This window comes from Pungitius pungitius, chromosome 9, assembly GCF_949316345.1.
Source record: "Pungitius pungitius chromosome 9, fPunPun2.1, whole genome shotgun sequence".
NCBI lineage: Eukaryota > Metazoa > Chordata > Actinopteri > Perciformes > Gasterosteidae > Pungitius > Pungitius pungitius.
Window position 1 is genome coordinate 14122283 of NC_084908.1, and position 23922 is coordinate 14146204.

A 23922-nucleotide genomic window follows, 5' to 3' on the forward strand; every position below is an offset into this window, starting at 1 on the left:
CCCTTGAGACCTATCAAGACTTAGACTTAAGGCTATTAAACTTAACTGCCAGTAAGGTGTGATAATACCAGTAATAACAATGAGGCCTTTTGTGAGTTTCAGATTGAATAAATTAGGAGGTAGGTTAAAATGTCATAAAATAGCATTTCCTGGGTTTGCACTTTATCCCGATTATCAGTAACACCTTCTCTCAAGCAAAGCATTCACATGCAAAGTGGGCAATAATCAAGTAACCTCAATTGGCAATTGTGTCAGGCAAAATCTCCAGAAATAAACAAGCCTTACTCATCCAGAAGAGTGAGGACACCATATTGGCCCCATGTTGTGTTGTGTTGCAATTAGGAGGAGTAAGAAGGGGGTCAGAAGGGGTAAAAGAGGCAACCTTACTGAATAGATTAACTTCAAGCAAGCCTGATTAAAGACGGAAGAGCTGATGTTGGATTGCAAACTGGCAAGCAGTACAATCTGCATCACTATTCCTGACATCTTCCCAAAATGAGACATTGGGAAGCTAAAGGAAAGATTGAACTGTCACAATGAGAGTGAAAGGAGCCGCAGATTGATGGATATGATATTGTTTGCATCCAGAATCTATCACCTGCCTTGCACACAATGCAACTCCACCAAAAAATGCAGGACAAGTGTTTAACGCTGCTGGTTGTGACTGATGGGAGATGAAGAGTATTGGACAGTTGCAGGTTTCATTTTTTAATTGTGTTTTAAAGAAACATATAAACTTGACATTTGTAAGTGACAACAAATGATGAAGTACACTGACAAACCACTGCGGTGTAAGATACAGTGTGATCATTTATTTTTCAATGCAGTATTATCCAACACTATGTTAGTACACGTCAGAGTACATTAACCTGACTATACCATGTCTAAAAAAGATTCAAGGCTTTATTGTCGTTCATGTTGAAAGTTTGATATCAGGTTAAATAATGGTTGCAGTCATTTCAAATGTTTCAGGTACCGAATCTGAATTATGTTGCTATGGTAACAGCTTAAATGGCAAGATTTGTAGCAGTTTAATATCTCTCCAGTACTGGTATGCTTAGTTAATCTTGTGTTACGGTTAACCCTTCTAATATTTATACCATGTTGTATTTTTATTTTTTTTAAACGGTCAGACGACTTATTCAATCGTCTGGCATTGGTTCTGAAAATGTTGCAGCCTTAGTGTTTTTAACTATTTTATACACTGCTGTGTAGTTTAGCTATAATCATCAAGATTTAATAAGATACCATTTTATTTAGATGAAGTACAGTTGTATATAATATTTTCCACGAGGACACAGTCTCCAATGCAAACGCAAGTACAACGGGTGCATTGATTGTTATCCTGTGTTGTAACAGCCCTCAATGACCACATGAGAGCAGCAACTGGCCTCTTTCATTTTAGAGGATATTTCCATATGGATAAACAAATGAGGGCTGAGAAAAAAAGGCAATCCTGAAAAGTCACGTATGAAACAGAGTAGTTAATTATACTATTCACTTTGTCAAAAATATTGTATTTAATAGTATAGTACAAATGAACCTGGTATAATTAATACCAGGTTCATTTGTGCCATTTGAATGAAACACATTCAATCATTAAAATGAAAAAATTAAAATAATGACTAAGTTTCTGAAGATAATATTTTTGTTTCTCATAATAATGGCTTGGAATTTGGTATTCCATAATTAAAATATAGTATCTCACAATTATGAATTATTCATCGTAATTATTAGAGCGAAATTGTATTAAATCATAGTATGTATATTTGTTATTAAAATTATTTCATAATATTGATCAAAACACTAGTAAAACTCAATAAATGTAAATGCACTGTTATTTGCCGTAACCTATATTGATTTTAAAAAAAAGAAGTAATGTCGGGATGTCAACTATAGTTTGAAAAACGCCCCTCGCGTTGTCCCACTGTGTTCCCGTCCACGCCGCTCGCGCGCACCTCTTCCCCCCCCCCACAGCGGACAGGAAGAGCAGCGACAAGTGAACAACAAGCCGAGGAGAGGACGAGGATCGGAAGCAGCATAGGTGGGTGTTCTCTCCGTCTTCCCCCTTACAAGTGCTCTCGCCCCGCAGAGGACACGGCAGTTCATTTGTTCGGGCTCCAGCACGACGAGGTGTTTTCGTTGTCTCATCGCAACGCTCTTCTTCTCCGAGCCGCGGGTCGACGAGGGTTCCCCGGATCGTGTCAGCGCAGCGGCTCCACCCCCCTCCCCTCGGCTAGGCTAGGCTAGGCTAGGCCCGAATCCAACCTCGCACCGCACTTATGGACTTTGAAAAATAGACCCTAACACTCTCCAGAATCGGTAATGTGCGGTCTTTCAGTGTTTCGTGCTCCGTACCGATGGTCAGGGGTTTTCTGCCGGTGGAAGAAAAGCTCCGACCCCTTTTTTTTGTTTTGGTGAACTTGGTGGTTGTTGCCGCAGCATTAGCAGGGCAGCTACGCAAGCTAATTCAGCTAGCCTAGGTGTATTCCTGTCGTTAGCATGATGAATAACTTATTTACGGTGAGAGCTGGGAAAAGTTAAGCAAAACGTGTGGCGTGACGTGTGGTCCCAACGGGTGGATACAGAGGCAACATGCACGTATAACAAATAAACTGTGCTAACAAAGCAGTTTATTACATAAATGGTCTGTTTTGAGGGCGGCTGGTATGACGTTATGACCTCAACTTCTCTTTGCTGCCTTCAAACCACCGGAGCGGAGAGATTTTTCTCCCCCCTCCCCCGAGTTATAAAGGTATTGAGGGACAGGTGTGACTCACACGGAAGTGACCGGCCAGCCATCCGCGTCGCAGGGCGCAGGTTAGGAGTCAAAGTCCAGGTCTTATCGGTTTCCTATTGTGTACCGTACCTGCGACGCCCACTCTCTGCGGGCTGCGGGGCGCCGTCAGGTGAGCTCGCGTGACGTGGTGTGTCTTTTGGGGAGGTTGCCTTTTAGACTTTTTAAAAATGTTTTCGTTTTTTCTAAATGTGTCTAAAGTCTACTGTGAAAACCTGTTCATTGTTTCAGCAGCTATCTTTTGATGTGGTCTGCCAGGTGGAGGATGGAGGCAGGAGTGGGAGTGGTGTGGGCGAGAACCTGGTGTGTGTGTGCGTGCGTGGGTGTGGTGAGGCGGCATGTTTGTTGCCTCCTCTTTCTTTCAGTTCCCTTGTGTAGAGGCTTGCTACTCGGACACCTTCTCGATTTACAGTTCCTCAGTGTGAGCGGGTGCTGGATTCCTCAGAGGGACCCGGCTGCATTAGTGGATCTCACCTTGGAGTAAGCTTGCTTCTCTTCGTCTGCATCCCTTCCTTCGTTTGAGTGTGTGATGCTACACGATAACAACACGCACACCAGCCTGTGATGTGACTGAATGGTTGATTTGGTGTCTGTATGGTCAGCTGATCTGTGAGTTTTAGTGCAGCATGGACATGTCGTACTCCTCTGAATGCCCCTCGGGCGTGTCGGCCTGCTGGAACAGAGAAGGACAAGTGAGGACATGCACCCTTCTCAGATGTTCTTGCTGTTAAAAATGTAATACGGAGGAGCAAAAATCTCAAGTTGGCCGTTTCTTTTGCTGCCTAGAGAATTTGTTTCCAGCCGTTTTGTCTGTGGGGGCTGAAGTCTTGATGCTAATTCAGTTGTTTAAACCAGGGCTATCATTTGTGAGGCTGTGTAATGACGGGCTTTCACAGCGCACCATGGGTGTGTCCCTCTTGACACACAGAAGCTTGGGGTTTTCTTATATCTGCTCCTCCTCCCTGTCCGCTCTCTACTTTCAATGGTTGCACTGTGCTTTTTATTTGAACGCTGGCCTTCTATGCGGTGGAAGTCATGTGAGATTGTATCAACGGTGCAAAAATCAAAGTGCACAGATTGTTGAACCCGTTACGGTTGAAACTGTTGCCCAGTAGTTTCGCTCGGTGGTGCTAGTGAACTTCTCTGCAATAATTGAGTGTCCGATAGCACTTTTATGGCCCCCACTGCAGCCATTTAACCCACTTCCTTGTTCAGTTTTAGTCACCAAAGGTAAATCTTTAACCGGCCGCTGAATGTTGGTTTTTACTTTGTCTGAGGCCATTTCTTTGATAAAGCTATCGACCAGGTATATTCAGTGTTTGTCAAGTTTTTACTTATGCTTTGAAATGTTTAATGTATTACTGAAATGTTTGATACTGTTTACTGAATTTGTATTGAATAGGAAAATGTAATTGCCTCAATGTAGGGCTACCCTATGTTGATAGAATTCAATATAGTGAAATCTTACAACTGAGGTGACAAAACACAAACAATTGTTGACTTCCAGTGACAACTTTTGATTAACCCTGGTTAATACATTTGGCATATTGTAATATAACAGTGAATGGATTTGGAAAAATCCCATCAAATTATGGCAACGATTTATCTCAGAAACAAACCCTGATATTTTCATAATGATCAATTGCAACCTTTATATGAAATGTCATTTTACTCAAACTAGATGGTTGTTGGAATTATTTAGTAATGTGGCTATGGAGGCCAAGAAAGTTGATGCATTTAATGTTTGTTTCATCTTTCCAGGACAGCACTTAAAATAAATAAATAATAAATGACTATAATACTGCATTAAAGAAAACCCTCAAGTGGTATCCAGCTTCTTAATATATCTCCAGCTGTGCAAACAGTTTATTTTTTTGGGGGGTGTTTCATGCTCAATGAATTACAGTCGTCTGAACGTTTCCTTCTTCACTCAAAATAGTAAATTAGTGTCCTGTAGATTCAAGTCAGGGCAGCAAAGGCGGTAGTATTTGGACATGCGCCAATGCTAACACACACAACTCTCCGTGTGACCATTCGAATGAGGCTGAGTCAGCGTATCACTCAGCCAGGCCACAACAGCATTTTACCCTCGCTTCACCTCAGATGTGTGTGTGTGTGTGTGTGTGTGTGTGTGTGTGTGTGTGCGCGCAAACTGGTACAGAGTGCATGTCCGCCTGGCTCAACCACAAAGTGACCATAGTTTCTGAAATAGCATTGATAAAATATGAGAATGGAGGGATGCACAGCGGTCACAATGCTCAGCGGGCTGTGGGTGACCGACAGTAAAAACTTTCCGCCAGTGTTCCTCACAAAGTGTTCAGTGTTCAGTGGGCACTGATAGTTTGTGCACATCGCTTAGCAAAGTCATTCTCGGGCTTTCCCATTAGCAGATACAATTTAGCGTAGCTGCTAATAGCCTTACAATAGACGAATGCCTAATGGCCATGCTTTAAGTGGCTAAATCCGTTTAGAGCTCTCTCACAAGCAACTGCTCCAGTCCACAGAAATGTTAGTGGTGGGACTTTAAGCCGAGTTTGTTTGTCTGTTTGCTGCACACAAGGCCCTCCGCCTATATGCTCTAAAGGAAGAGCCACAAGGAATAAGCCATGCTGCGGTGTGGTGACTTAACGGACATTTGCTGTCAGAACCAAGTGGAAGTGTTGGTCCATGTTAATGTCAAAGCAGACACAAAATGTATTGGTGGCTTGGTGCCAGCTCTAGTTCCCTGTTTTTCTTTTTGAGTTTGGGATCTTGGCAGAGAGATCTGTAAAGTCAAGATTCCAATTCAAGTCGTAGTGTGTGCTTTACTTTACACAGTCGTTACATACACTCTATCCTTCGTGAACATTACCCTATAGAGGAGCACTTTGTCGGCTTGTCGGTCAGAAGCGCTGATTGGATCAGAGAAAGTAATGGAGCCGCACGCTGTCTGTCCAGGAGTGACACGTTTGTCCGGGAAGGAAACCCATTGGATGGATGAGAGCAGCACAATGAGAGTGAAGGGCTCCCTTATTAGGACAGTTTCTAACAGCTGAGACAGGATATGACACGCTAAATCTCACTATGGAATGTATGACAATGGAGGTGGCGTGTGTGTCTGTGCGGCTCATGAGTGTTTCTGTCAACAATCGTGTCTCCGCACACAGACCGTGTAAAGAAACAAGGCCTAGCTGGTAATTGTGGCATTTTTCGTGCACACTCAAACTTCCTACAGGAGTGTTTGTTCACTCCATCAGTCCAGTGGATTTAATCTACACGGGTCAGTGAACTTGAGTAGAACTATTTTTTTTCTTTTTTCTTTTTCCCCCGGTTCTGAGATTAGCCACATCCATGTCATCCGGTTATTACACTGTTGAGTTGATCTCTTTCAGATCCTCACTTACCGGCAAGCGTCCCTGCTGAGGCGGTCCGAGAAAAGGGACGTTGTCAATGGTTGAATTTGGGCCAAGTGACGCTATTATCATTCCTCTGTAATGTTTTCTAAGATCATCTGCCTGTGCTTGAGCTACTTTTTCTCTCGAAAGTCCTGCCTGAAGTATTGGCAATTTAAAGCACAACTGTTCCACTTCATTTCTTTGCTGTTTTACACCCTTATTCTGGGAAAGCAGTGCTCTCTATTTCTGCAACAATTGATCATTGGTATTTGTGAGGATTGATTGTGTCCATAGTTAAACATCATGCAATTCAGCTCTGTACTTGGAAATGCATTTTATAATATTATTTTAAATGTGTGCTGTCTCACACCTTACATTTGAATAATCATTAAACTCACCATTTTAGCAAAGTCAAATACTTGCAAGTGATTAATGTGAGTTGAGTTTTCTGAGGTCACCATCGTTACCCAGAAGGATTTTGCTTTGGGTGGTAAAGTTGTTCCCCAAAGTACTAATAATACTTTCAGCAAAGAGGAAGGAATTGTTATTATGCAGCACTCCTTATGTGTCTTTATCATAGACATCAGGATTTTGTACCTCTAGAAAGCTAATTGATTCTGCTGAAGCACTGCTTTTACTGTTGATCAATGTGAAATGCATAATTAATCAGCTCCAGTTTGTATGACTATTTCTTGCACTTTGAATCTGCTTTATAGGCTTTCAGTTCATAGCGATCATATCAGGCAGGCCATGAAGAAATGTTGCCTGTCATAGCAGGTGTGAAAAAGGAAACTGCATCTATTCCAACTTTAAGTGTTCGATACGTCTTTTGTGGCATAACGTGTTTTTCACTGCTGTGGCAAACACACCCTCCCAAATCACAACACCTCTGGATTTTTAAAATCAGCGTAACCTGATTGTGCGAAGTCATCACTCGACTCCTCCTGAATGCCGACACACCTGCTCTCGCCATCCTTCTTCTTCTCCACTTTCCCTGCATCCTTGGGGCGAAGAAGTGCTAACGAGCTGCACACCCTTGTAAACAGGCCGTGATCATCCCCCTTCATGTTTCTCACCTGCTCCCTATTTTTAACCTTGCCTAGCAGAAGGTGAGGAAACGCACTGACACCTTCCTGCTCTCACCTCCAGTTGGCTTCCGTTCCCTTCTCAGCTGATGCTGCTCTCATCTTGAAGTTAAACGGGATCATCGCTTTTGCCGATGAGTCCTTTAAATAGTGAGCTCTCTTTGTCCCTGCTGTTCGTACTTACTGTTCTTGTTCTGACTACTCGCATTTTCTTTTCCACCTGATTCTTCATCTCTCCCATCACTCCTCTTTATCTTCCCTTGCTTTTTCCTCTTGCGTCGGATCCTTCGGCTTTGAACCTCTAAAGGTGATCTTCTTCATTCCCACTTCATTGGTGTGCCTTCCCAGATGTGCCCTTCTGTCTTTGCACCTGGGTGTTTCAGCCTTGCTCTCTATGCCTGTACTTTGAATCCTGGTGTCGGTTGAATCTGCTCTGCTCTCTGGTGTTGACCTTTTCCTGTCCTGTCTTGTCCTATCCTGTGCTCTGCTCTGCTCTCAGCGAGTGAATGGAGCAGTGTGCGAGTACGGCCTCCCTGCTGGCCTCGGTGCGGGAGCAGGAGAGGCAGTTTGAGATGCTGAGCCGAGCTCTGGAGGAGGAGCGGAGGTCGTGTGCCGGCACCCTGCCCCGCCCCCTCCCCAACATGCAGGTAACACAGAACAAACCCCGCCCCTACCCCATTAACTTTCCACCCACCCTCATCCACATTCAAAAAAGCCCTTTGGATTCACCTTTTTGATCTCGACGAGTCCATCCAAAGTCATCTCCATTGTAACTCTCATCCCATCTGTGGCTGGACAACCGAATCGGTTGCAAAAAGAACATCCGAAGGTTTTTGTCAAGCTGGAGTCTTGGAAATCCACTTGAATGTTTGGAACAAAGGAAGCACTTCCCGAAATACAGTCTTCTTGAGGAGGTCATATGCACCCTCTGCCTATTTTCTTAAAAGTCCTCTCATCATCATCATCATCATCATCGTATTCCTCCATCAATTAAGCCCATTAACCCATCATGTTTTGCCTTGACTTCTACATTGGAGTTTGCATGCAAGATGTCTTGGCATAATGTTCTTCAAGAGTTTGCTCATGTAGCTGCAGTATCTCAGCCAGCTGGTTTATTGATACGGTGTTATTTATTTCTTTGTGTTACGAAGACGTCTCTCCATTATTTTGGACAAAGGTTTTGAGTGTCCTTAGCTGTAACCATCTCCGTTACTGAGTCTGTTTCATTGCTGAAGTGTGTTCTGCTGTTTGCTTACACGCCGTTGTCGTCTGTGGGTCAGTTATGTTGCTGCAGAGGGACTTCACGCTCTAAGTGTACCTCCCTGGCAGGCACTCCTACCAGCTCTCGCTCGTTCTTTTGCTTCCCTACTGTCGTTCGCATGTGTGAGTAAACTAGCGTGCACACACTCACACACACACACGCACACGCATACACACCGTTGCCCCTGAGGCAACCTTTGAAACACTCTCACTCGGCCACTTTCCCTCTTTCGTTTGTTGCTCCTGCATGCGTTCTCCAGCACACATTCCAGTCTCTGGTATTTCTGGTGGCAGATAAGGAGCAGAAGTATTGGTAATGTGTTTAATGAGAACAGGACAGAAATGTAGCCTGTGCTGGTTCTTATCTCTGGTGTGTGTGTGTTTACAAAGCCCAAAGGCTTCGGCATGCCTTTGCTACTCTCCCAGGCAGCGCAAACCTGACCGTATTCTCGACTGACAGGTTCCCACATGCTCACATCTGCCCTATTCACTCTGACATAGTCCTTCTAAGTCCTTATCTGACCTAAGTGTGTTTATTTATTAAAACAAAGTCTTGTTTATTTGACTTTGGCAGAGAGGCACTTAAAAAAAGTTGTCATTGTTCGTATTAATTAATTAATTAAATCACTGTTCCCCCGGTGCTAGGCCCCCCATTGTAGTGAAGAGATAACCTCAGATGGAGAGCAAAGAGCTTCCCCTGTGGCTGGAATGAGAAGCACACCACACCCATCACCACTCTTAGACATGCAATGCTGGTTGTGTCAACTCATAAGAGAGTCTCTCTCTCTGTGGATCATTATTCATTTCATTACTCATTATTCAATCTTTTAATCTTCACAGTCCATTCCTAAGTGTGTTGTGTTCAGTTGTTTGCATTTAAGGGGAAAGATTGTTGGCATGAAAGCTTTACGTGGTGTTAATGCAGTATAAATTGTTACCAGTCATCTAGACCACAGCTGCGTCAGGATGCGTTTTTCCCTCGCACGTCTGAAGCAACTTCTGTGCATGCCTGCGTCTTTAGGTATGTCTTTCAGGTGTAAATGAAAGTGTGACTTTCTCCCGGGCTATATTTTGGTTGAAATGCACGGCTAACTACAGACCGATGCATTGAGCCTTCACTGACGACCTTTGTCCAGTTTGACTAGTTGCATTCTCGTAATGCAACCCATTTACAAAACTAATCATAGTTTTTATTTATTTTTGGAGTATGTTCATACTATGAGCCACATATCGGCCCTTTTTCCCCACCGTGATTTTATGATAATAATTCCTCAGCATCGGCAACACTTCAGCAGCTGGCCATGCTTGGGTGTTTTTGTAGCTTTTGACGCATGAACGTAGCATGAAATTTCTCTGAACTTAACAAGTCAGAAATGGGCGGCAGGGAAATTTTCATCAAAAATGTCGATGGAACCCATTAATATGTGTTTGTCTGCACGTTGGATCCCCTCTTTTACATATTTTGTTCCTCTCTGCAGAACGGACGCATTCCTTGTGATGCAGACATAGAGAGGCTGACGCTGAACGAGGGTTACGTCAACGGGACACATCATGTAAGAGTCTTTAGAATCCTGCCCCTTGCAGTTAGTGAGATAGGCGAGGCCGATACGGTAGTCGCCAATGGAGACTTTGCATTAGAAGTTAAAAAAAATACACTGATTTATTTATACGATTTAGTCTTTTGAAGAAAAACAACTTTTTTTAATTGCGATTAATGAATTTCTAAATGTGAGATTAATTGTTTTTTTAATCTATTGACAGCCCTAATGTGTATATTTTCTCTGAAATGTGTGTGTGCAGTTCAGGATGGAGCCTGGACATGTGGTGCAGGAGACATACATGGTGGAGGAAGATCCCCAGGTTGCGCCCCCCGTTGTCTCTGTGGAGACTGGTGAAGATGGAACCACAAGGCGCACGGAAACCACGGTAACCAGTCGATGGAGGAATTCCCTTTTTGTAATGAGTGTATTTCAACGCACTAAACGACAGTTTGGTGTTGTGTACATTTGTAGATTGTTAGGATTATGGTCTCTCCTTTTACACTATTTTAAGTTTGTAAATATGAACTATTCTCCTTCTTTTGGTGGTCAAGGTTAAGAAAGTAGTAAAGACCACCACCACCCGCACAGTCATCCCCTCCGTGTCAGACACCCTTTCCCTGGATGGTGGTGGTTCGGTGACGGGCATGGGGGGCTATCCTGCGCCTATGGTCTACAGACAGGGACCAGGTGGTGGCGTGCCCATGGACTACCCTACTCACACTGTGCCCCGCAACTACCAATACGGACCGCCGGTTGGTTACGACGACTACCGCCCCGGGCCCCCATCTGAGACCTACACCAGCCTGAGCAGGGGAGTGCGCATGGATGATCGCTACAGGTATAGCTTTCATTAAGGCTCGCGTAGACAGTGAAGATATTAACCTTAAGATTCAATGGATGGTCCTTCCTACATTTCCATCGCTTCCCTACCCTCTCCAGACCGGTCCATCAAGATGGCTACAGAACTCTGGATCCGAGCTACAGAGCTCCCAGCAGGAACCAGCTGGACCCCTATGCGGCTCAACCGCAGGTATTAATAATAATTGAGTCACTTAACACAGTTTAAATGGTCTGCAGATATTTACTGATCTGAATTTTGGGGTTTTCCTTAAATGATATGTTAATCACTGAATTTGTTAGTGGGAGTACACAGATATACCAGACTTGGCATGAGTTTGAAGGCCTCCGTTGTTTTGACTCCCATTCCTGTGCAGGTTGGGCGTATGGGAAGTGCCTTGGAGCTGTCCTCCATGACGAGGTTTGTCCCAGAGCCGTACGGCCTGGAGGATGATCAGCGCAGCATGGGCTATGATGAGCCTGACTATGGCATGGGACACCCAATGCACTATAGCACTGTGCCACGCAACCACAACGCATTCCCCCATGGGCCCCCACGCAGGACTGGGTAGGTTGTGTGTTTTTGTTGTCCCTCGTGAGAGGGATTTTTCCATATTAGAAGAGCAAATAATAAGGTTCAATCATTTATACTATAAAGATTAAGTAAATGTGAAGAATATATTGAATTGTTGCAACGCTACTGTGATGACCAGCACCCTCTGTTCCCCTCCCCCCTTTCCTCTCGGTTTGTATTTATGGACTCCTCTATCTTGTCCAGAAATGTAAACCTTTGCTTATGTTCTCCTCCTCCCTCACCAGGAGTTATGAGGGCACCTTGGATGGCGACATGAGCGGACCAGGGGACATGTACTTCTGGGGAGGAGCGCCAATGGCCCAGGGGGAAAGAGGTAGCATGGCTTCATTGGACAGCACTTTAAGGAAAGGCCCGGTTCCTGGCCCCAGTGGCTGGCGTCAACCAGAGCTGCCCGAGGTCATTGCCATGCTCAACTACAGGCTGGACCCGGTCAGAAGCAACGCGGCTGCCTACCTGCAGCATCTCACCTATAAAAACGATAAAGTAAGAGATGCAAATGTGCAAGCATATCTTTTTATGGTACTGTGTTTCCAGTGTGGTGCAGGCTGCAATAGACGTTGTTGAGGAAGGCAAAAGGTCAGGACGAAATGATTAGTCTTGACTTTTCTAGGGATAAATGAGGAATGTGTTATGGAGGATATAGCAGAGAAAGTTATAATTGTCCTATCAGCGTACTAGTTTTCTAATTGTGTGGCTTTGCACTTGTGTTTATAATAACATGAACCATAGATGCATCTTTTACTTAATTCAACTCTTTGTGTTAAGGCCAACTACACATTTTGATCATTCTTTTTGCACAAAGCGGCTTCTTTTCTGATCACCCTGCATGTATTCAGATTTTTGTTTTTGCTTTGATGGTAAATCATTCCATATTTTTACTTTCATAAAGATAAAATATGATCTGAGTTGTTGAAATCATTTGGCTATGCAGAACAGTTCATACATAAGTACAGTAGACTTTTGAGCCCCTGACTATGCTTATGCTCTTCCTGTTGCTTTCCAGGTGAAGTGTGATGTGCGTCGAATGAAAGGCATCCCAGCACTGGTCAGTATGCTGGACAACCCAAACAAAGAGGTTAGTTGGCTGATTGGCTTCTGTTCATCGCTCACTGACTCGCGTGTTGTGGTTGGAGTATGTGGGGTAAAAGCGAGGCTTGCGGGTGTGGTGTATTTCTGATGATATACTGAGAACGTTCATTGGCCTGAGACGAGGTGAACTTCGGACTTGGCTCTAATATCGATTTTCAAAAGGGATACAGAAATAAGCACCGCGTCTTTGACTACTCTCGGTCAAATCCCGTCTGTCAACATTGTGCTAAATATGGTTTCGGTCGAAGCATGTGCCTTTCTTATGATCCCCTTTCACGTAGCACAAGTTGTGGCAAGGTTTTGCTGATCTTTGTACGGGCATTACAAGACATATCAGATTGTGCATTCCACTCGCAAAGGAAAAGAAACCTCCTAATTTCCCATTTTATACTCTACGGTCAGCGATGAGTTTAAGGTCTGAGTATGTTTGGGATGACTTTCTCTCTGGAGATTTTAAGTCTGTGTTATTGAGCTATATCGTGTGAAAAGTTGTATAGGATCAGGCAAACATGCTGAATGTTTAAATTGCAGTACAAATATGTGTACCAGTGTTTTGAAAACAAAAGCGATATGCAATGTTGATTATGAAGTAATGTGCTGTAATTGACATTGCTTTAAAATATGTCAGAAATGTTGCCAACTAATTATTCATTACAGACAATAACTTGCATAAGTAGAAATGCCCAGACTCATGTCGTTTGCTTATAAAAACCTGTCTATGTATGTGAAAGCAGTGCTTGAATACTCTGCACTGGACTGTGGAACATGGAAAACACAGGGTCCGCTTTGATAAGCTTTTATTGCGTCTCTATTTAAGGTCCACTATGCAGCCTGTGGAGCACTAAAGAACATCTCTTATGGCAAAGATCAAGACAACAAAATCGCTATCAAGAACTGTGACGGAGTGCCCGCTCTGGTCCGACTGCTGAGGAAGACCCGCAGCCAGGACCTCACCGACACCATCACAGGTTCTTCATGTGTTTCGTATTTTCAGTGGTTGCTTCATCCAGAGGGAAAAAATAAATACTCACTGTGTCCTAAAATTCCCAGACTTATTTCCTTACTTATTTTAGCCTCACTTGTAATATTTGGATGTTTCAACAGCATCTTATTTTATTGAAGTTCTGTAAAAATAGGATATACATTTAACTGTACATTTTTAATTGGCCTTTATTCCCACAAGTAAGCTTCATAATATCTAAATATTGCCGCTTTTCGCAGGGACGCTGTGGAACCTGTCGTCTCACGACTCTGTGAAAATGGAGATTGTGGATCATGCACTGCACGCCTTGTCAGACGAGGTAATGGTGCCTCATTCAGGCTGGGAGCGAGGGACCAACGGGGCAGGGGGAGGAGAGGAGAACTGCAAGCCCCGACATCTTGAGTGGGAGACCGCCCTCACCAACACAGCAGGCTGTCTGAGGTACGGAACGAAGAGCTGGTTGACTGCTGCTGATGAGGAGGAGGAGGAGGAGGAGGAGGAGGAAGGGTTGGTGGCATAAATGCGAGAGCGCTGGAACCACGCCAGCTAAACAGACTGATATAGCATTCGTATGTATGAGGGAGAAAGGAAGCATTTAACAGAACAGAAGAGGGGAAAATGTATGATGGGTTGTGGAAGAGAGAGAGTGAGGAAAGAATGATAAGTTATGTCCAGCCAGAATAAATGTATTCTACATTTTACACAACATTTTATTGCTCTTGACAAACCTTAATAATCCGTTTTTGCAGATTAGAAATGTGTCATTAGCTTTGCTCCATAATAGTTATGGGATGGTATTCATGCAAGAGCTGCAGTAGAGGTATACTTAGAACGTATCAGTTGAAAGAAATAAGCACCACGGACTCCACGCAGGTCCATCATATTTAGTTTGCATGTGGTTATTGTCCACATTGGAAGCATTTAAAAAAGAACCCCAATGCCTATAAACAACATATCTTGTTCAATTAGATAAAGTAGTTATTAAAATAATTCACTGTTAAATATCCACTGTGTATTACTTAAAGGATCAGTCTGCAGCCTCACAGTAACTCTAAAGGTCAGGAGAGGGTAAAGAAGGGACGTTTCCAGCAGGGGGACAAGCAGAGGACAGCAGGGCATTGACTTCTCAACGTAAACAGTGTGTTCTGTCTGTTATCTACACATTCCCACTGACCAGTCTGTTGATTACTGTGGGTATGTGCAGGTTTTGAAAAGTCTGTGAATAATATGTATTCACAAGGATGTTTTGGTATTTAAAGGAATGTGCTGGACATTATCGTCTTTGTACACCAGACAGCACATTCGTTAACATAAATTTTAACATAAAAGTTTTTTATTTAGACTAGAACACGGGATAATTAATAAGTCACTAATAATCACTTGGAACTCAAGGGTCTGTGGAATAGCTTGGATTGAAAAGTGTAACCTGCTGAGTAGAGGACAGGTAATGGTGGTAAATAGAGAGATTTAAAATGGGCAATATGTAGCCCTTTAAATGAAGAGAATAGACTGCTTTAGGTCAACACACTGTCTGCAGTTCTTTGACAGGCTATTTATAAACTGATCATCCTGATGACTTTGAGGTAAATCCAGAACAATCTGAATTAGCTTCTGAAGTTTAGCCCAGGAGGTCTGGCGAAATGTCTAATATGGATTAATCCAACCTCTGCAGATTGAAGCGTTGATATTTTACCTCAACTTTTTCCAGTGCACAAAAAGGATTCTGCTGAGTGACCTGACACACTTAACACCAGACAAATATAGCACATTTAAATACTTATTTCTTCTTAAAAAATGTTCTTACTTTTATTTTGGAGACTGCAAAATGTAAATAAACTTCCAATAATGCATTGAGGTGGAATCAGCGCCCCATTTTGTGGAAGGGAATGTGTGCTGGTGTTGTGTGACAGGGCGGGTCTGTCACTGGGAAAAACACGGCAGCACAAAAGACTTGAGACCTACATATAATTCTACAGAGTTTTCTCCTTTTATGTTCTTTTTTCTTTACACGTCTTCTACATCAGTGACCAGAGAACTAATTGACTCGGTTTTCACATGTTACCTTGCACCAAGTCCTTTTAGAAGTAGGACCGGGGCAGAGAGCCGCAGAAGAAGTGGTTACTTGATCCCACCAAACTGTACTCTTTGTAAACCAGTAGATTTCACAGGAGTTTCATTCAAACAACTCTTGGGGGCGTGTTCAAGCATTGTGTGCTGGAATCCTTTTGTAGTCACTCCATTTGACTCTTTCCTGTCCCCTTTAACCTGTCAACTGCCTCAATTATTACTGCAACCTTTCCAGCTGCTAATCCACGTATTTGTCTTCTTCACTTTTCATTGGTTAAAAGAAATGTGAGCTCAGAGCGAAGTGAGGCGAGGAGGAAGCTGAGGGAGTGTACAGGATTGGTCGATTCGCTCATGTACATTGTCCAATCCCAGATTGAATTTAAAGAAGTCGACAACAAGGTCAGTGTAACTCTGATTTATTTGACATTTATTCAGTTATACTCACCAGCTTCTTGCCTATGTGAAACGTGTTATACAAACAGCTGATGATCCTGAGAGATTTGTTCAAAGACGGATAAATTGCCTCCACCAACGTTAGAAAAAGAGAAGTAATCTGGTGGCATAGAAGTGAGTTCATAAGACCTGCTGGAGGGCTAGTGCCACTACTGGCACAACACACCCAACTCTTAAGCGCCGCCAGTGGGTGAACTGCATTGTGGGTAATGAAGTTTAAAAGTACAACGGTTCTTCATACTTTCCGAGTGCAACAATGTTATAGGAGTGAAAAGCTAAATTGGTCCAGTGCTGTTTTTAAACTAAACGTCAAAGCAATTACAACCTGAGTGTGTGAGTTACAGTGAGGAAAAAAAAAAAAAAAAGTATCTCTCTTCTTCATTTTTGCAGTTGATAGAAAACAGCGTGTGCCTCCTGAGGAACTTGTCCTATCAGGTGCATCGTGAAATCCCCGGCTGTGAGCGCTTCCAGGAAGCTGCGCCCCTCAACCAGGGCCCCGCCCCCTCCGGACAGAAGGGCGGCTGCTTCAGCTCCCGCAAGGGCAAAGGTGTGTGTGTGTACAACATTTGCGGTGATGTCACTGTTGACAGTGGCTCTTTGCTAAACTGATACTCTCTCACAGACAAACTTTCACAAACCAAAACCACCCGCTCAAACAGGAATGTTAGCAATTTCCCCAACTGCAACGAAGCTCATCCTCTTTCCTGCTGTTTTTCTGTTTACTGTGTTTCACAGAGTGTATTGATTTTGTCTTTACTCAACATCGCCCCGACTCTTACTTGTTTGCTATGACCATGTTTTTATGATATATATATATATATATATATATCCTATTGAGTTGCTTTATTTGGCCTTTACACTTTGGCATGCCACCTTTGCTGCTGTCTGTGTGGTGGCAGCAGGGCTGTTATTGGGAAGCAGGTGTTAAACTACGTGGCTCAATCATGGCTGCTTTCCTCTTACTCACTGTAAAATGCTTTCTCTTTCTCCGGTTCTGCCTTCCTCTTCTCCCTTCTCCATTCCTCCCCCCCCCCCCGCCCCACCTTTTCTCGCTGGGCTACAGATGAGTGGTTTTCCAAAGGTAAGCTCTTTAACGCTGTGCGACTGCACTTTGCTTCTGCTGTTGTTGTTGTGGTGGTAAAAGTAGTAATAGAGTAGCTAAAAGGGAAGTATAACTGTCTTGGTACTAACATGCACGCCTCATGCATCTCAGTTTTTGGTCACAGCGCACATCTAACCCACCTAGAAGAGATGTACTAACGGTGGAACTCCTCGTCTGTGTGTTTCTAACGCTGTGATGTTTGGTTCCAGGTAGAAAAGACGAAGATGCAGCTGCAGACATAATAGACATTCCAAAGAGGACCGCACCTGCTAAAGGTAACAAGGAGCTTAGTGGACACTTTTATATTAATGTATGAAAAGCACTAAAACTAAACTCAATACACTGTATTTCAACCTTTCGCCTCACTCTTCTTCTTCCCTTTAGGCTACGAGCTGCTGTTTCAGCCAGAGGTGGTGCGCATCTACACATCCCTTCTGAAGGAGTCCAAGAACCCCACCGTGCTGGAAGCCTCTGCAGGAGCTGTTCAGAACCTGTGCGCCGGACGCTGGACTGTAAGAGCAGTGGACTCGCTAGTTTCTGAATCATTGTCCTAAGCAACCATGAACCTCGATCGACTCAAAGCCCTTACAGCAAGCCAAACAGAGCTTGTCATTCACGTGTGAGGGCATTTTGGGATATGAACAAAGTACACTCATGCCTTTCCAAAAGGCTTGCTTTCTTTTTATTTGGGCTAATTACCTTTCTTACCAAATACCAAGGCCTTGAAAATCCACATACTATAGGGTGAAAAAATCTCTGGTGTTAAAGGATGGTGTAGTCTTCACTGAATATTGCGGCTTAAAGGTTAAAACTGGTAATTAATAAATTGAGTAACTAGCTGAAATGGAAGTTGCAATACCACTTGTCTCCAATACATATCTTTGGGAACAACCACACTTGCCGATCTTCAATACCAATACAGTTTCATGGTTTAGATAACTCTTAATGCTGTAAACGTACTGCGTTTGAATTCATGCAACCTAAATGAGAGTAGATTCACACGACAGAAATAATTCCCTCTGCAAAGGTTTGTTATTACATAACAGTGATAGAGGGCTTTTGTTAAACACGGCGTGTCTATTTAGGGCAGCGACAAGCATTTGGATCAGACCCCTTCACAAAACACGAGGGTCGTAAACAAAACGTAGAGTAGTCGGTGCCCTAAACTGTGTCTGTCTGTTTTTAGTACGGCCGTTACATCCGGGCCTTGCTGCGCCAAGAGAAGGGCTTGCCCATGATGACGGAGCTGCTGGCCCACGGCAACGACCGCGTGGTCCGCGCCATGTCCGGGGCCCTGCGCAACATGGCCATCGACGCACGCAACAGAGATCTACTCGGTGAGGCTCGGACCATGTCACACAAGGATGTGTCGTTTTGAACAGGGCGGCCTCTTCCTTCGTTCTTAACGTTCTTCTTACACTTGTGCGTTACCAGGTAAACACGCCGTTCCCAACCTGGTAGCCAACCTGCCCGGCGGCGGTCAGAGTCAGCCAGTGCGGGCGCTGTCTGAGGAGACGGTGGTGTCGGTACTGAGCACGCTCCACGAGGTGCTGGGCTCCAGCCTGGAGGCGGCCAAGACCCTCAGGGCCTCGCAGGGCATCGAGAGACTGGTGCTCATTAATAAGGACGGGTAAGGGCTGATGTCTCAGAGGATTTATCCGTCTATGTCTCCCCGTCCGTCGCCGTTTTGGAATCGCATGCCACCATTTAGCGTGCACTTTTTACAAGTCTTATCTTCATTTTTTAACGACCCCTCTCTGCCTCCCCGGTCCACCGGGATCACCAGTAACCGTTCTGAGCGGGAAGTGCGCGGGGCAGGCCTGGTCCTGCAGACTGTGTGGGGCTACAAGGATCTGCGGCGCACTCTAGAGAAGGACGGCTGGAAGAAGACTGACTTCATGGTCAACCTAAGCCCTCCCAGCAACAACACCAGAGCCAACGGAGGATATGAGGACAGCACTCTGCCGCTCATTGACAAAGGTCGGCAAGCGCATGCAATATTGATTTTATATATTGTTTGATTTGTTAAAGTGTTCAATCTCTGCTCACTTTAAGTATTGACGTATTGCCTCAATGTTTAATGTGTAAAAGTGTGTAAATATCTATCTTTGTGTTACTGTTTACTTTGTTCAGGCATGGCACGTTTTTCACGGCTTGTTAGTGGGGCACTGAAATGCTTCTTTTTTCAATGGTTTTTCCCTACTCAAGTCGAGCATTTCATACCGGGGTGGTTTGGATTTTTTCCAAGTGGCTTTATTTGAGTTACTTATCTACAGACAGTATGTTACCTTCAGGAGTTAGGCAATCTTATTCTACTGTGGCTCTGTTTTAAATTTCACAAATAAAACCGGGGCTTCAAAGAATGACCAGTCACAATGGTGCTGTAGTTGAGGCAGGCTGTATACAGAGTGTACAAGGAGTTGAGTGTTTGTCTCAGCCTGCCTGGTGTATAAGATATGGAAGGCTTTCACCACAGTACCTCGTCCATTACACAATAAACAAACTATTGGAATCAGGAAACCTTCATTACGAAAATGTCAGACGCACAAGGAATTTGCCTTGGCGGTTGGCGCATAACCGCACACAGACAATGAACAACAAGACAACAATATAAAACCAAAATAAAATATTGCCATGTGTTAGTTTAAAAAATAAAGGAATACAAAAAAAGTGCATCCGCGAACAGAAAGTGACAAGTGTATGTGTGTGTGTGAAGGGAGTGACCGATGGGATGTCAGTCAGTCGGGGGGGGGGACCCGGGCTCGGGATGAACTCCTGACGGGAAGAAACGGTTTGTGTGACGGGAGGTCTTGGTCCTGATGATGGACTTCAGCCTCCTTCCAGATTGAAGGGGTGAAAGGCGTCATCAACATCTTTTTAGCTCGCTTCAGGGTCTTGGAACTAGTCTTGGAGAGACTAACTTTTCACTGGACTCTTGCGCACCGACACACTATTCTCCTTTTGGCAGGTGCCTCTCTGTGTGAACAAAACGTGTAGCAATTAAGTTTTTAACATTTATTTAGTTTACGCATCCATCATCATTGTCTTTGTCTTTGTGCACAGGTGGCAAAGGGGATCGGGAAATGATCCCAATGAATGACATTGGACCAGGCAAGTGTGACTACAGAACATAACGCACACAGACACACAAGGGCACAATTGTCATTGGCAATGAGCAGTTTTTAGTCTGATTTGTAGAAGTCTTCCATTACACACACACACACACACACACACACACACACTCAGCTGGTTTAACATACTGTTCGTCCTCTTCAGACGCCTACTCCACACTGGACCAGAGAGGGAGAAGGAACACTCTGGAAAACACACTCGAACCTGCTGACAGAGATGCAGTACAGGTAAAAATTGGCCACATGAACAAGCACGCACGCACGCACACACACACACACCCCCACACACATAACCCTGCATGACTGCACTTCTATAAGAATAACTCTCAATCTCCTTCATACTTCAGTCCACTATAGTTTCTAGAAAATTTCAACGTGTATGACCAAGCTCACGACTTTCAAACGTGTCTTTGTAGAGTAACCCTCTACAGGATAGTTTGGTCTGTTATCTTCTCATCTGCTAATACGGTTTGCCTCTGCACCGTCTCTAGCTCACTGTGGAGTCTGTGCAATCATAGACGATTACTAATAATAATAATTTTTGTTTTGTGTGGATATTGATTGCTAGTTGAAGGATCAGAAATGGTTTGAAATATTCAACTGGTGCAACAAACATACAGACACACCCCTTCCGAGGTTGCACATTTCAGGGCACCCTGCTAAGAATGTTACCGTGGGAACGGGGATACTCGCACACAGCCAGAAGCAGCATGTTGATGCATGCCTAGTTGAAGGCCAAGGTGGAACGGTGTCTCACCAGTGTTCTTTTCTCCCACCTGAAACAGCCTAACATGAAACTAACCTTTTTTTAACCCTTCTCTGCTTTCTCATCTGATGGGTTTCCCTCCTCTTTTTCTCTCTTGGTTTTCTTCTACTTTCTTTCTTTTGTCCTGTTTTCTCCCTTTTTCCCACCTAACCTTTTTGCCGTGTATGCCGTCTCTATGGATGTCACCGTTTTGGTCTCTCTCTACTTTCTCTATTCCTGTTCTCTCTTTCTCGCTTAGGGAGGGATGTATGGAGAGAGGCAGGCCTCTTTGCCTCTAATGGATTCTTACGATGGTTAGGCCACACCCACTGTCACACTGCATGTCAGCGCATGGTATGTGTGTCCCACAGGCTGCTCCTCTTAACTCACTGCATGGCACAGTATCTAAGTTGTGTATTAAAGAGTTGTGACGTTGTGTTTGAGAGTGACCACTATTGTTGAGCTTCCATTGTACTGTATGTGGATTTTTTTTACCGCTTACCCTGTTAGTGTAAAAAAAAGTCCAAACTGATTCTCAAGATCTTAGTTTTGTCTTTGCACAGTTTGTAATTTGTGTCAAACGTGTGGTGACTTTGTTTCCTGCAGCCAATATTCTGTCATTTTTATATATATATATATATATATATATATATATATATATATATATATATATATATATATATAATATGAATTTTAATCGTGCAATTCTCTCTGTCTAGGCATGAACGCCTCACATTTGCTACGCTACATGATCAATTTCCACACTTATGCCTCTTGGTCTCTTGCAGAAAAACTGATTGTGTGCATCACAAGAAGACAACCTCCTCCCACCTACTGCCCTTGCTGAACTGACAAAGGGGGACCACAACACTACCGATGGGACTAAACTCCATCCTTTATACTAAATTCCTCTGCCCCTCTTCACCCCGTTGCAGCCTCTCTTCTCTTTCCCTTTGTTACATTCCTCCATCGCAGTTGACAAAATAACAAAACCACTCAGAAATAAAACCTGGACGTGGATCCACGCTCCCTGTGAACAACTGGATGAGAGACCATGACCACTTTGAGCTCTGCGAGTCCTGCAACTCAAACTCTAACCACTCAGATGCCACAACACTACATAACACCACTGCTTGGACAACACTAATTCTATCTCCAACGAAAAGCGGAGACCGTGGCTTCATTGGAGGTGGGAGAGTAGACATAAAGTAATCAAACAAATTGGAAAAACGGGATGAGAACAGGACACTATGTTGAAATGTTTCATTAAAAAGGCTATTTTTGCTGTGTTTTAAGAAATCAAGCAAACATTTCCTTCTCACTCTAATGGCTAAATCCTGCAACAAATGTTTTTCTACCACTGAGAGTAAATATTTAATTAATCAGATACGTGTAAAGCTTCTGTTTTGGTAGCGGTTGTTCCTCTTCTTGCTTTGCTCTGTACACAGCAATGTACATGTGCCAAATGACACTGCTAGTGCTGCGAAGACCAATACCGAATGCAAGAACTCCACACACAACTTTTACAGCAGTGACACAGAACACTGTCCTCTGCTTCATGTGTGTGCAGCTTGTGTCGGTCGCAGCCCATCAACAAGATGCATGGGCATGCTGCATTGTCTGTATTTGATTGTGATTCATGAATATAAAAAGGGTGACGGTTTCAGTGTGGATATTGACAGACAAGTTATCCTCCATCTCATTGAAATAAGCCGTGTGATTTTATGTTAAATGTAAGCCCCTTGACATATTCATTAGGAGGAGATATCAGAGGATTTGTGGGATGCATTTACTTCTACCCACAGGTCCAGCTTCTTATGAATGTGTACAGCTCAGACTGTCTCTAACTGGAGTGCCTCACTCATTCAGGATTCGTTGGATGGGTGTGCCCAACATGACAAGTGTGACCAATCATATTGTCTTTTCCTCAGCAGGTTACTAGTTGGGAATATTATATATGGAACTCATCTGTTTTCTATTCTGCAAAATAATATAATATGTGAACTTGTACGTAATGTAAGTCTGGATTGTTTTTTTTAATAACGTATAAAACTCTTGAGTTCTGGTATAACTTACTGCTTCTCAAACCTGTAACTTCGCTGGCTACAGGACAGTACATGGGAGAGTACACGGTATCATCTGATCCCCCACCCCCATTTCAAGTACAGCGTTCTGTAGCAGTCTTATTCTTTAGTGCCGAGTGAGATGTAGATACTTACTGAGTGCATGATTAAAAGAAGCACTGGGGGAAAGAATGTGTTTCTTTGTTACCTTTTTAATTTGTTTTTCCATGCCAATTGAAACACGGACAGGGTGCCTCTTTTTCTCAAAGTAACAAGTTGCCTTCGAGAATGGACTGACTGAAAGAGGAGAGCGAGGTTTTTTTTTTGCTAGAGCATTGCAGTGTTTGGAGGCATGGACCAGAATTTGCTATTGGGGAGAAAGTGGAGAAAAAAATAAAAGCACATTTAAACTATATACAAGAGTATATTTGTTATATTTTAATTATGTATTTTTTTTATATTGATTTGGGTTCAATGGTTTTTGGGTGCTCCTGGTTAATGCATATGCAATCAGTTTGTTTTGATTGAAAACATTCAGTCTGTATCTCAATTAATTGCAAAACAAGTTAGCTAAACAAAATCAACATAGTCATCAGATACTGGATAAAATCTCATTCTGGACCTCACCTTAATCTTTGCCTTTGCTCTTAAAGTTGCACATTCTCACTCATGAATGAATCATGTAACTAGCAATACTGTTTTTAATAAAAAAGAAAATGATTTTTCACAGTTTCTATTGTGCCTATGATTTATTTTTAATCACACTTAAAATAAATCGGCCAACAGCAGTTCCATGGCGTC

At 43.4% G+C, this 23922-nt stretch overlaps 1 protein-coding gene across 7 annotated transcripts; it reads left to right on the plus strand.

Annotated features, from left to right (window-relative positions):
- The first annotated feature begins 1970 nt into the window (after positions 1 to 1970).
- On the plus strand, positions 1971 to 23853 carry ctnnd1 (catenin (cadherin-associated protein), delta 1). Of its 7 annotated transcripts, none has more exons than XM_037471209.2 (23): positions 1971 to 2044; positions 7756 to 7903; positions 9995 to 10069; positions 10317 to 10442; positions 10609 to 10895; positions 10997 to 11087; positions 11272 to 11462; positions 11714 to 11972; positions 12493 to 12564; positions 13396 to 13546; positions 13800 to 14001; positions 15909 to 16026; positions 16471 to 16627; positions 17144 to 17161; positions 17392 to 17457; positions 17567 to 17694; positions 18369 to 18519; positions 18617 to 18812; positions 18969 to 19162; positions 20246 to 20293; positions 20459 to 20541; positions 21318 to 21412; positions 21847 to 23853. In XM_037471209.2, exons 2-22 carry the CDS (start codon positions 7763 to 7765, stop codon positions 21375 to 21377), a joined length of 2814 nt encoding a protein of 937 aa, XP_037327106.2. In that variant the 5' UTR covers positions 1971 to 2044; positions 7756 to 7762; the 3' UTR covers positions 21378 to 21412; positions 21847 to 23853. The 7 variants fall into 7 exon arrangements, with proteins under 7 accessions (XP_037327106.2, XP_037327104.2, XP_037327107.2 ...); XM_037471207.2 differs by having other exon boundaries at positions 21318 to 21372; XM_037471210.2 differs by lacking the exon at positions 21318 to 21412.
- Positions 23854 to 23922: the final 69 nt, after the last annotated feature.

Excerpts from the sequence above, each read along its gene's own strand:
- ctnnd1 (XM_037471207.2), top strand. The coding sequence starts at position 7,763 with ATGGAGCAGTGTGCGAGTACGGCCTCCCTGCTGGCCTCGGTGCGGGAG. Across the intron at positions 10,443-10,608 it reads CAAGGCGCACGGAAACCACG|GTTAAGAAAGTAGTAAAGAC; the intron begins GTAACCAGTCGA and ends TTGGTGGTCAAG. Across the intron at positions 11,463-11,713 it reads GGGCCCCCACGCAGGACTGG|GAGTTATGAGGGCACCTTGG; the intron begins GTAGGTTGTGTG and ends CTCCCTCACCAG.